This window comes from Lytechinus variegatus, chromosome 2 (assembly GCF_018143015.1).
Source record: "Lytechinus variegatus isolate NC3 chromosome 2, Lvar_3.0, whole genome shotgun sequence".
Taxonomy (NCBI): domain Eukaryota; kingdom Metazoa; phylum Echinodermata; class Echinoidea; order Temnopleuroida; family Toxopneustidae; genus Lytechinus; species Lytechinus variegatus.
This window is the reverse complement of record NC_054741.1, coordinates 72,506,925-72,519,855: the sequence shown is the minus strand read 5'-3', so window position 1 is coordinate 72,519,855 and position 12,931 is coordinate 72,506,925. Positions and strand designations below refer to the sequence as shown.

The 12,931-nt window shown below is 33.9% G+C and overlaps 1 protein-coding gene across 1 annotated transcript in view; it reads right to left on the bottom strand.

Moving 5' to 3' along the window:
• Positions 1-3,185: 3,185 nt before the first annotated feature.
• The window catches only part of LOC121408927 (carboxypeptidase D-like), a 38,639-nt gene continuing 28,893 nt past the window's right edge, over positions 3,186-12,931 (bottom strand). The window contains exons 15-25 of the mRNA XM_041600648.1: positions 12,392-12,500; positions 10,385-10,584; positions 9,759-9,880; positions 9,110-9,305; positions 8,516-8,657; positions 7,435-7,575; positions 6,508-6,624; positions 5,855-5,919; positions 5,326-5,457; positions 3,994-4,285; positions 3,186-3,518 (exon numbers count right to left, since the gene is read on the bottom strand). Of these exons, the coding sequence (XP_041456582.1) occupies positions 3,268-3,518; positions 3,994-4,285; positions 5,326-5,457; positions 5,855-5,919; positions 6,508-6,624; positions 7,435-7,575; positions 8,516-8,657; positions 9,110-9,305; positions 9,759-9,880; positions 10,385-10,584; positions 12,392-12,500 (1,767 nt within the window). The 3' untranslated portion in view covers positions 3,186-3,267. The remainder of the gene's footprint in view (positions 3,519-3,993; positions 4,286-5,325; positions 5,458-5,854; positions 5,920-6,507; positions 6,625-7,434; positions 7,576-8,515; positions 8,658-9,109; positions 9,306-9,758; positions 9,881-10,384; positions 10,585-12,391; positions 12,501-12,931) is intronic.

Sequence of the window (12,931 nt, the reverse complement as noted above, 5' to 3'; positions counted from 1 at the left end):
AGGTGACCAGAATAGCATACCAATGAACGCTTAATGAAGGTATTTGTTACATTCCTACTTTGAATGCATATCTTAGCACGTTGCACAATGTACTTGACAAACTGTGAAATACTAGTCGTTCGTGGAAGCATTGTTGTTTTTTGTGGATGTAAATGAAAACGACAATTCAAAAGAATATATGAATAATCAAGACATCAAAGTTGGTGCTTATCTCATTAGATTTTAAAGCACCATGTCACTTTAGTGCAAATGACCTTCTGATCATGCGTAGAATCTTTTGATCATGCGCAGAAAGGAACTACGAAATGGCTTATAGTCTTCATTATAGCAGTAAAATTTAAGGAAAAGGAAAAAAAAAGTAAAATGTAATCCTTATTTAAGTGACATCATACTCTGTGATGTGTCTTTTCCTTCCTTCTGTAGGGGTGTCAGATGTATGAGTGTAAAGCAGCAAGGATCAGATTTTTAGGGTCCCAAAAGCCTCAACTTAAAATATGAAGAGCAAGTGAATAGTGCTTAAATACTTTTACAAAAAAAAAAAAATGTTTTCAAATTGAGTACAAACAAATGGGATATACATATATACATTCTTTTAATGAAAAGTGCATGTATGTGGTTTGTAAAGCTATTCTTAAAATAAAGCATAGCTTTGAGGAACAATCTCATACTGATTTATGGACTACACACAGAAGGCAAATTTTCTTGAAAGACAAAAATCAAAGGTAAAACATCTGAAAGTGCATTGTTTGAGAAAATTCTTCTGAGTTGAAACTAATAAAAAATGTGTCACAAAGATGAGGTATGGTATTGAGCTCATAAAAGTAGTGCATGCTCGGAACTAATTGGTATACATCTAAACAGACTATACCCTTACACGAATTGCTACAGAGTTGTCTCTACGATTAAAGCAAATTTATCCAATCATCGGTATGGTAACATTGCTTTAAAAAAATCACATACAAGAGTGCAAGTCTTCATTGCACAAGAAAATCATGGTGAAAAAAAGAAAAACCGAATAACCCCCAAAATCAAATGGGAGAAGCAAGAGTGTCAATACAAAAATAAATGCAAACTTCTCTCATAAAGAAGACCTCAATAAGTTTGTGCTGTATGGAAGACAATGATCAAAAGGAAAAAAAAAATAACGAAAATAAAATAAGATAATGACCAATAAGATTAGCCTATTCACATGCATAGAGTATGAAAAGAATAAAACATCTTGCATTTGACTGTAAATAGTAGAGCTGTATGATGAATGTCAACACTCATAGTGATCTGTACGATATTGTTCGTATGTACACTACTGTCTTTAATAATCTAAAATATATCTGAAAAATAATTCTACAGAAGCATGACAAATACATCTCTTTCTGACACTGGTAATTCATCTCCCGTCATGCACTTACACAAATGTATGCTTTTGAGTGAGAGTGCTGTACCTTATCACTCTGCAGCCATGGGTATACTTGTGTAATTGTAGTGCCACATATTATAACATTCGAAAACAAGAATGGAATAAATGCTCAAAATACATTGTTAGGCAGTTACAAAAAAAAATTGCTACATTAAACTGAATTCAGGTAAATACCTAAGAAGTACAGTGTATATATTTCGGTGAACATGGATATTTTGATAATTTCTTTGTTGAAAATAAGCACATATATAGGCATGTATTAAAGCAAATAATAATCAACTTTCTCTAACACTCTAAATCAATATTCATTTCATGAATGCTCAAATAATTAATAGGAAGCCCAGAGAAATAAATGCATGTTTCTGTTTTGTGGAATCACGTATGATGGCAAAACTTTTGGCAAAACTTAAAGGAAATGAAGGCACTGGATGCTTCAAGGTGCAGAATAAAAGGTGATATGTCTCAAACTTGCTAGAAAAATCAAGAAATTACATTTCATCTTTAATAATAATTACATAAAACAAAATGTGATAAATAACTTAACCACATGGATTCAAATGAAATAAATGAAATTAAAACTGATGTGGTCATTCTATAGCCATTCTCATTGTCTGGAAGCCTGTTAACGCATCAGTTATGCTGGAAGTAACAGTTTGAATACCATAATTGAAAAAAAAATCATCTAGCAATGTGTTATGAAGAGTACTAGAATATCAATGGCATTTCATTCTCTGGCTAAGAAGTAACATGCATGAATTTAATGAAAGAACAGTAATAAAAGTGTCAAAGTAAATAACATAACAAAATAATGATAAAAAAATGAATTACAATAATCAAACATGATGACAAAATGTGTTTACCATATTTTTCTGTAATATAATTTGTTAGATGAGGAAACTGGGAGCTATAAAGAGTTCTTAATGCACCCTGATAACATCACTCACCCATCTATTCATAACAAGTTGAATAATTCTTCATGCAACTGTAGAAATGCTGGTGAAACTTTATCAAAATCAGCTTGTAATTTCAATTGTTATCTTACCGCTGAAAATTGAGGAATATCCCCCTCTAAATCATTGCGACGGCAAAAATGTGTAAATGAAACTTCTTGTCTAAAATAGCATCTTGCTATACAAATGAATAGCCAGCTTCACACAGCCTGAACAAATTTATACACAAACATTGTGGGCCTAATCAATAATTCCCCAAACTAGGTAAAGCTATCTTTTACACATATTGTACATAATTAGTACCAAGGTCAACAAAATAATATCCTGGCAAATTATAATTCTAAGTTTATACCAACATTTAGAAAGGATACACTGGAATGAATGATTAAAAGGACTGAGGATTTTAAGTATCTCTATCATCATAAGCTCCATGCTGCATCCCTGCTTTATCACCCACAAGTCAATAGGAGCATGATTTCAGTCTACACAACAAAACATTATGGCCCATACAAAACCATGGACAATGCAGATTTATTTCATTAACGCGCTGCATTTTAAGCGCACTTAGCCGAAAGCGTGCATTTGATTGGATTTAATATAGTGAACGCAATGAAATAAGCGTAATTATGTTTAAAAATCTGCATAGTCCCTGGTTTTGTACCATGGTACGATTGAAACCTCTTTTGAGAATACCGACCTAAATCTCTCTGTAATATTAATGTAATCTTAAAAAAATAATTGACAACTATTTGTTATTTCAACTGCACTTCTTGAAAGAAAACTTTATAAAAAAGACATTATTCCCTCTTTATCGAATAATTTACACATTTGTAGTCAGAATTATAACCCACTTGTGAAATCAAAGAGTACTTAAAACAAATTAGGGAGTGGTTAGAGTTACTATCACCTTCTGAAAGTTTCATCATCTTCGCTATCTGTGTCTGAAAAATCATGGAATTCCATATTTTTAATGAGAGACTTTTTGTCACCGTTTCTGATTGTTTTTAGCGCAAACTCATCATGGTATTCTTCTGCAAACATTCTGCTTTGATCTAGCTGGTAGAAACCTCTTGTTCGTCTTGCTCTCTGGGCCTTTGTACAACAGCATCGGGAGATACACACCACAGTGAGAAGCACAACAGCAAAGCTCAAAGCTGCAAGAAATAGATACAAAAATTATCATCTTTTAATCTCCACCTTGGACCAGTCTTATTGGCTACAATTCATAAATGTGATTGTGAACAATTTGCATAAGCAAATGGTTTATACAAATTTTGATTAATGAGCGAATGTTGTTAAAGGGTCCAATAATGAGTGAGCTCGTTGTCACAAGGTGCTAAATTTAAGCTTGTTGTTGTAGTGTGAGTCCACTGCATATGTAAATTAATTTACATTAGTAGTGGCCTTAGAGAGGAATTCTCTACATACTAATCTGCATTGGAGCTCACCAAGCATTACTTAAAAGGTAGACTGGGACATTGATGATCTACAAAATACACAAGTGGGGAGGAAATCTTTGACATCATAAGCTTTTTTTCAAGATAAAACTAATAGATAATTCTAGAAACTATAGAGACTAGCAAACTAACAAATCACAAGTGTGGAAAGGAAATTTTTCATCAAACTCACCAATCATTCCTAAGAAGAGGTAGATTGGGAAACCCATGATGGTGCTCTTCTCTGGAAGCTTGAACTTTAGAACCAACACCTCCTGACCATTGACCTCCGCAGGGATGACCTCACTGGAGTGACCTTCAGCACTGGCTGTAATAGAATACTGACCATCAGGAAGGAGAAGCCAGAAGTCACCATGCTGTGATGTCATCACATGGTTCCTATGGATACCACTGATGGTTATTGTAGCGCCCTCTAATGGTTTGTTTTGAGTTGTGGTAACAAAGCCCTGGATTCCACGATGTGCCTGGTTTGGGGAATATTATGAGATTAGAATGAAGGTTATTGCTTGTTTTTATTTATTTAACAAATATTTTCATCTTGTCAATTCTATCATGTTGTATACCTTGTCTACGAATGCAATAATAATAATAATGATATACTGATTTATATACACAGAAACTATGTGCATATATTCTACTGCGCTACAATTAAGAGCTAGTGAAATGCTTGAGAACAGAAAGAACAAAAGAAATGTATGTGAATTATTAGAACAGATAGGTTTTAAGTTTAAGTTTGAACGTTTTTACTGATGGACAGGATCTTATTACATATGGCAAACCATTCCATAATATTGGGGCTGCACAGGCAAAAACACGATCTCCCCAAATTATCTTTGTATTATGGATGTACCTCTGTCCTGGAGTATAGCATTACTATAAATGATAATGAAACATAAGCGGCGTTCACACATACACAGGTAAGAGTGAAATTTGAAATCAATTTTTTTGAATGTTGATTAAGAAATGGATTTCTTTTGCATGTGTGGACATGAATAATGAAGAATTCGCATGATTCAAATTACAATTCAAATTGCAGTTGTTGTTTTTTCCCCTAAAAATGTAATTATTTGCTGTGTGTGAGTATCCTCTTGCGATCTGACAATCATCTTTTTTCTTCATTCAATGATGCACAGCACATAGTTGCTCACAATTGTTAACAAAGTTTTGAGTGTTTGTTCCTAGTGAATCATTTGAATTATTATCCAAATTTCTAACTTCTTTGGTGTATAAATGCAAAGTAAGATTAATGTCTTGTCCAATGAAATTTGTGCTGCCAAAGGACTTGACTCAAATCAAAGTATCTTTTATCCTGGCCAAATACTCATAAAGGCGGAGCAGTCTTTGAAAATAAGGATCACATCTATACCCTTCATGGATAGCAAAAAAATATAATGAATCAATATCTGCCCAATGATAATGATGCTACCCAAGGATTTTGATTAACGTAAGACCTCCATTACATAATCACTTGACTGCGACACCTTAACTGGGATTTGATACCCACCTGTTTAATGGTCTCTATCAGGGCTGGTCTATGTGCCTTCCAAAGGTCCTGGAGTTCTGATGCCTTGGGATACAGACAGCAGCATGTATGGATTGACAGGTCTAAGCAACCAAGGAAGTCATAGGTGAAATCCTAGTGGTGTTGAAGACAAAATGAAAAACAAACTTTAAGATTATGAGAACCAAAGGATAAAGTATTGAGCAAGAAAAAATAATTTGCCTGAAATTACTCTTGCAAGAAACAAATTGTCAGTGATATTAGAATAAAACCATGAAGTAAATTTCTACTTCTGAAAGAATGAAAATTATCCCTCAACTTTTTTTTGTTATGAAAGAGAATATTCTCCAAAGTTGGTGATGTTGGTCTTTACATTTAAAAGGTTAAAAAAATCAATTCCATAGTCATGTGTTGAAAATGCACATGCAAAGAATGAAAATATTTTTGTTAATGGAAGATGAACTTGAACAATTATTTTCTTGAATATAGTACAGATACCAGTTTAGTTTTTAATTCTTATAAATGGTCTTACCTGAATATTATTATCTTGAGCATTCCATTCAGCACCATTTACAATACCATTGGGATAAGACTCCTCTGATAATGGGAGAGAAGAAAAATTAAATGAATTACTCATCTGGTAATTTTGAAGCCAAGCAAACAGATGGATCTATTCAGTAAAGTTTCCTATATGAAATGTCTACTGTGATATATCACATGAAATTTAGCTACTACGATATTGTGAAAATCAAGGCAGGAATTGTGAAAATTATTGGATCTCTATTTTATTTCATCTGTCACAGAAATCAGAATTGGAGTATAAAAGTGAATTACACTGCACACTCCAGACTGCCTTACTGGGCCATAGTTTATACACAATTTACAATAATCACAAGTACATGCAGACCTTTAAAATCAAGACAACTACAAAAGTGAAGATATGATGAAAATACAATATCCATCCCAGATATTTATTACAAGGACCTCTACTGAAACAGAATTTCAAATAAAAATGCTTAGTTTTAAAACATAAGTGCAGGGAGTTTAATACTTCAATAATCTGCAATAATGTTTGATTTGGGCGAAAAAAAAGGAGAAGAGGTTTAATGTGTTGATTTAAACTCCAGCATCTATTTTTTCGGTTGTTCTTGAATGACAATACCAGCTGATGGGTCATCAAATCACCTGCATTTCCAGGACACTGTGGGTTACCAAGGTGCATCGTGGGATGCTTATTAGCATATGCCTTGGCAAGATGCTGGAAGAGTTGGTCATCTGCTGTTTGAATCATATTGCCTCCCCCTGCAAGTAACACACAATAATAAAATAATAATAGATACATTTATGGAGTGCTTTTGATTAAAAAAAAAAAAAGAAACCATGAAAAAACGCAGGTCCAATGTCGTAAAAGGGCATAGTAAAGACATGCACTGATAAAGCTTTTCCTTGGCACCCATGCTAAAGATGGGTTAGTAATTGTAGCACACTGGGAGTGCCGTATCTGAAAGACATGAGTGTAATACAGAAACCTACTTATACAGTTGTTATTGAAGTAGAGGTGATTTACATATCCTTTATAGCTGGATGAACTTTTTAAGTTTTTTGCAAACAACTCAAATAAAATATAGATTAAGGACAAGTTTTCACAGGAATATGACTGATAATAATCCAAACTAAATTATGAAAAAATCCTGTTACACCACTATTCATCATCTAGAATAAGTATTTTAGAGCATAGTGCTACTTACTACTGGCAAATGATGTGCCTTTTTCTCATTGATAAATTGATCATTGTGTTCTTTTCAAGTATTAAAAAAAGCAGTCTTTGGCAAAAAATTGCTAGTTGGTAAAGTTGGTTTTAAATAACTGTAATCCTTCATAAAATGGGGCCTGGGCAGTGTTCAAAAAGCTGTTGGTAAAGTTATGTCTGATTTTATGCATGACTGGAACATATTCTTAGGAGCTAAATCAGTTACACAGGTATATACTGTACTTATATTTTAACAAAAGAAAGGGTCACCAGTCAAGGGATAGCAAACAGCTTTATGAAACAGCCCCCCCCCCCCGGAAAAACTCTTCTGATCAAAAGAAAAGGGGGAAAGAGGATCTTACCTTTCTGAGAGTTATAAGGATAGCGAGCCACCACTGTCCCACCAAAGAGTGAAACACCAAGGGTGAAAGGTCGACTGCTCAGCCAATCAGTAACAGCTCTGGTCTCTGGTTGGACGTCAATTGATGCGTTCATCACATTCACTGGAAAGAAGACAATTCATATGAACAATCTGACATCTACATGGGAATCCCCACAAGTATGCAAAGCTCAACACTGAACAGACTTCATTTGAGTCATGATAAAATTGCAAACCAATCGAGTGCATTAATCAGATTAGTTGAAAATCTCATTGCTTTTGATTACTAGAGTTGTGTTCTATTGGAAAAGAGCTGATAATTGGTAATTCCATGTATTGGTGTCTGTGTTGAGAGTAATATAAACCTGCAGAATTGTGTTATTGAAATCTCTACACCAAGAGATGCTAAATGCTAGCCTCAATTCACATTGAATGTTTTGACTGGTGTGTGTTTGCCCCAACAACACCTGCATTTAACTACACTGTACTAAAAAAATCACCAAATATTAGTCAATGAAAGCTCAAAACCGGACATAGTGGCTCAGCGGTAGAGCACTCGCCTCATGAATGGGAGGTCGTGGGTTCCATCCCCAGCCAAATTATACCATACTTTAAAAAATCAGATCTTCTGCCTTTTTGTCAGGTGCTCGATGTTTTTAGAATGGGGAAGGGAAATAATAACATTATGTTATGCAGGGCCTGCTGGGAGAACAGTACATAAGCAGAAAAATGGCTACCCTGGGTAAATAAGAGTTAATATTTATACCAAGTGATATTGATCCTAACACCAGCCTTGCTCCAGGTTTGGTGTGTATTTTGCCTTAACACCAACACCAGCAATCAACATCAGACTTAAAATAACACAATGTGTGCTCACCCTTATAATCATTTCCCAGTTGCCTTATATGTATAATTAAGATAGAAAGTGCACTATAAATATATTATGAGCTATTATTATTATTCTATTTACACTTTTTCCCTTCAATTTTGGTGAGTGTTTTCCCCAACATCCAAACAACACCAGCATTCAACACCAAACTCAAAATCACCCAATGAGCACTCACCCTGGTAATCATTTTCTAAGTTGATTCCATTTGCATTTGTTTTTCCTTCATCTCCAAAGCATGTTCCTTGTAGTGCTTTAGTCTTCTCTGAGCCATCAGGGTTCATGGTGGGGAGGATATGGATGTGAGTTGTATCTAGGAGCTAAAGAATTAAAATGGAATAAGATATATATCACTTTCAGAAATAAATTGACAGCTCAGATCTACATCACTTAAAGACATAAACGAAGTACACATATACAAATAGTTAGTACAATAAGTTGTATACCCCACATATACAATCATTTTATAATATGAAATGGTTAATAATAAGATTAGCTGTATACCTCATTCATTTCATGTTCATATTTTTTCAGTTTTGACTAGAAATTTGTAAGACTTTAATTTCAGGGTTTAAATCATGAAACATGATAAACTAACATGAAGATAATTAGTTAAAATAAAAAACCTGGAGACAGAACTCAAAAACAAATAACCCATATCAATGAGTTCAATAGCAAGAATTACCCCCACTAATGGGTGTTGATAGGGTGCTTTGTGTCATTAATTCATACTATGGAACTCATTAATGTGGATTTATGTATGATACTATACCTTTGTAATTGCATCATCTTTTCCATAGCTCATCAGTAGATAGTTAGCTAGGGACAATACAAGCTCTCTCCCAACTGGTTCGTTGCCATGGATACTGCCAATGAATTTGACCTCTGGCCTTCCTGGCTGATGACTGCCAGGTTTGTTGCTTAGCTCCAAGACTTGCAATGGTCTCCCTTCAACACTAACACCAATGCTACAGAATATCCCAAAAGAACATTCACATTGTATGAATATACTTTTTGAACAAACTACAAATAACAGACTAGCCCCCTATAAAAACAACAACAATTGCTATATACAAAACACCTTCAAATACTTTCATAACAAATCAGGTGCAAATTGTGTTTGACTGTGCTTTCACAAGTAAGTAAGTGACTAGTTATTGATTTAATATCAATTTAAATTCACAGCTAAATTCAACTATAAAACAACAACTCTTGTTTAATTATTACAGTGAATGCCTTATTATGTCAAATTTCAGCTAGGATAGCTGAATATCGTATCTGTGTATAGCTTATTACGTATTACCATTCAAGGGCAGCCAATACATTTTCTAGTAACAGCTAAGAAATGCTATTAGAGAATGCACAAATACATGGAGCTTAAGTAATTTCTGGATAAGGCAACAATGAATGCAATTACATACCTTTTCAAATGTGTTAGGTGAGGATAAGATGCAGTAAGATTTTTCAACATCTCTGTTGTATCATTATAATGATGGTATGTCATTCCTGGTTCTTTCTCCATTACAAATATAACTTCACTGACCTGGAAAAAATAGAGATGGACACGAACATATTTTGTGAGTCATAATACTAAAACATTTTGAAGTAGTCAAGTTTACCACCTCTTTCAAGTCATTTCAAATAATTTCTTGACACACTTCAATTAAAAGAAAACACACATTGGTTGAAAAAGGATGTCAAGGCATTTTTTTTTTGTTAGTAGAATTGTTGCTTTAATGTTATAGATAATAATTTGGGGTAAGTCTTCATGTTCTCTGAAACTTGCCATTCTGTTTTTGTTGAATATGCTTCAGCAAAAAACAAATCAAAATACACATACACTGTGTGTCATCTAATTTCTGAGCTATCAAAAATATCCAAATAAACCTTTAATTCGGAAAGACAAAGCCAAATTTCTTTCTGGACCAAGACAGGCCTGCATTATATTCAACATACAATGCAGTAGTGTGTAAAGAATTTTAAAGCTACATAATTTGCAGCTAAATTCATAGCACATGTTAAAATGAATGATATAATACACACTCACTGTATTCATAGTTACATGGACATCTTTAGTAAGAGGCATGTAGCCTGGTGCTGATGCGGTAACGCCATGTACTCCGGTAGGCATCATACGTCGGAACATCCCGTCCCCATCAGGGATGAGGACGTGTGTATGGTCTCCGTGGTGAATGACAGCAGAGGGCAATGGGGTTCCATCAGCAGTTTGGATCTTACCACGAATACCTGGGTGTAGAAATGTAATTACAATATTAAAATTCAAGGAATATCTTCAGAAATAATTACAACAGATATTCTAATTTCTTTATTAAGGCTCTAAAAATTGAGATTTCATGAGCTGTATGAAGAAGTATTTTTCAACAATAATATATGATGCCACAGCAATCAAACTTCATATAGTAATCACCAATATCTCCTTTAATACTATATGAAGCTCCTATAAACCATTTTCAGCAGTAATGAGGGGGGGGGGGAATTTTAACAGTAAACACGTCTCCCAAACATGAAAAATGTCCATCTCATTGTGATATCTTTTAAGGTCAGCCCCCCACACTTTGATAAGTGTTCAATTGACCCTGCTTTTCATTTCCATTTATATCATGCAGACACAGATTGAGGATCAAATATATCTTTTTATTTCTCTTCACACTCTTAAGTTCAAACAAAGTTCACCACTCTCCACAGCAAAGTTCAATGCAATCTACAAGATCTTGAAATAAACATCAAAAGAATTTTAATTAAGTAAAAAAAAAATAACCTGCCAATCATTTCATGAAATCAACAACAGTAAGAGGTTAAACAGGTGCATGATGTACATTTGTGAAATGTACACCATGCACCTGTTTCCAAAGTAAATTACTGCATAATTGGAGAGTACATTTCAAACTAAGTAAGGATGTAATCTACTGCCTGTTTGGTATTTCCTGTAAACAACTCCACTTGACACCTGTAATAAGCTAAATTTTAGATGCATACATTCTGAAATAGTCTCCCATCCCTTCTCTTCTGTGACAAACTATCCACATTCAGAGCTCACTGGCAACGTATCCATTGAGACTGCTTTATAGCTAGTCAATATTTTTGCCTTCCCTACTTGAAATCTGAACAGATATTTTTGAGTATTTTTTGATTTTGTAATATTATAAGCATTTTACAAATTCCCAGATTGAATTCATTATTCATATATGTGTTCATATTAATTGTTATAAAACTGCAAAAGCCTCATTATCACCAATGGGAATTGTTGCCAATTTAATTAGCTGACAATTTATATGGGCTAAGGATATTTAAATAAATTCACTTTGCTAATGAGCTATTCCATTAAATATGAACATCCGACCCCCTATATATGGGACCTTCATTAATTTTTCTGTCTTTGATTTCTTTTGTTCTCAAAGGATCATGACTTGGTCAGATTATAAAGTGAAATAAGACTTGAGAAAAATGGGGGTTGGATATACAAAAAGGTTGACCTTTTTATGGAATTTCCCGAATATAGCAGTGAATGATTCATTGGGTATCATCATAAATAACATAATGAATTTATAGAAAAACATGTAAGACAACTTTATAAAAACCCCCCACCTTAGTTGTTTCTAGCAAAAAGACAAACAATATGCGCATAACGAGTGCTATAGTAATAAGCTTTTCAGTTTCACTTATTTATTCCTGTCCTTTACCCCCCCCCCCCCCGAATGATCTCCAAAACATATTACCATATTTTGTCCACATCACTTGCTTCTAAGTCTGTCAAGTCTCTTCATGAAAAGTTAGATTGTACTAACAGGCTTCCCTACTTTTCAAGAAAACAACATTTCCTGATTTTCCCTAATATTTCCCTGATAAAGTTTAGTATAGCTAGAATACCATATAATTGAGAGAACATGAACATTTTATTTTACACTTCCTATATAACCAATCATCTGTAAATTGCATGATAAAAATGACAAGGCAATAGTACTGCAAATAGAAATACTATGATTGTACTTTCAGGCTGAACTGCACATTGTAGGTATATAAATCAAGTGATTACCTTGGTGTGATTTTTCAGTGAATTTCAGGAGTGATTCTAGATTGGTCCTCCATAGGTTCTCAAGCTCCATATGGTCAGGATACTTGCAACATGATATCTGAGCAGTTACCTGCATATGAAAAATAGTAATGATAATAATGGATAACATCAATAATAACAACAGGATAAATGGATTCACCACATAAGGTGATAATAAGTGAACTATACTGAACAAATAAAAAAGCAAATCATTGATGTCTATGTCTACTACTGCATTAAGATATTTATGACATGCTTCAGTTGTACCCCAAATTTGCATACATGCTCATAGGCATAGACATCAAATATATGGACAATTTACTGATATTGTCACATTTATGTCTCTGATGATTAATATTATTGCTGCTGCTACTGTCACTATTACTTCTAGTTATTATAAAACTACTACTACTCTAGTTGGTGCTGCAACTACTACCACTACTTCTATTACTATTATTACTACTACTACTACTACTACTACTACTACTACTACTACTACTACTACTACTACTACTACTACTG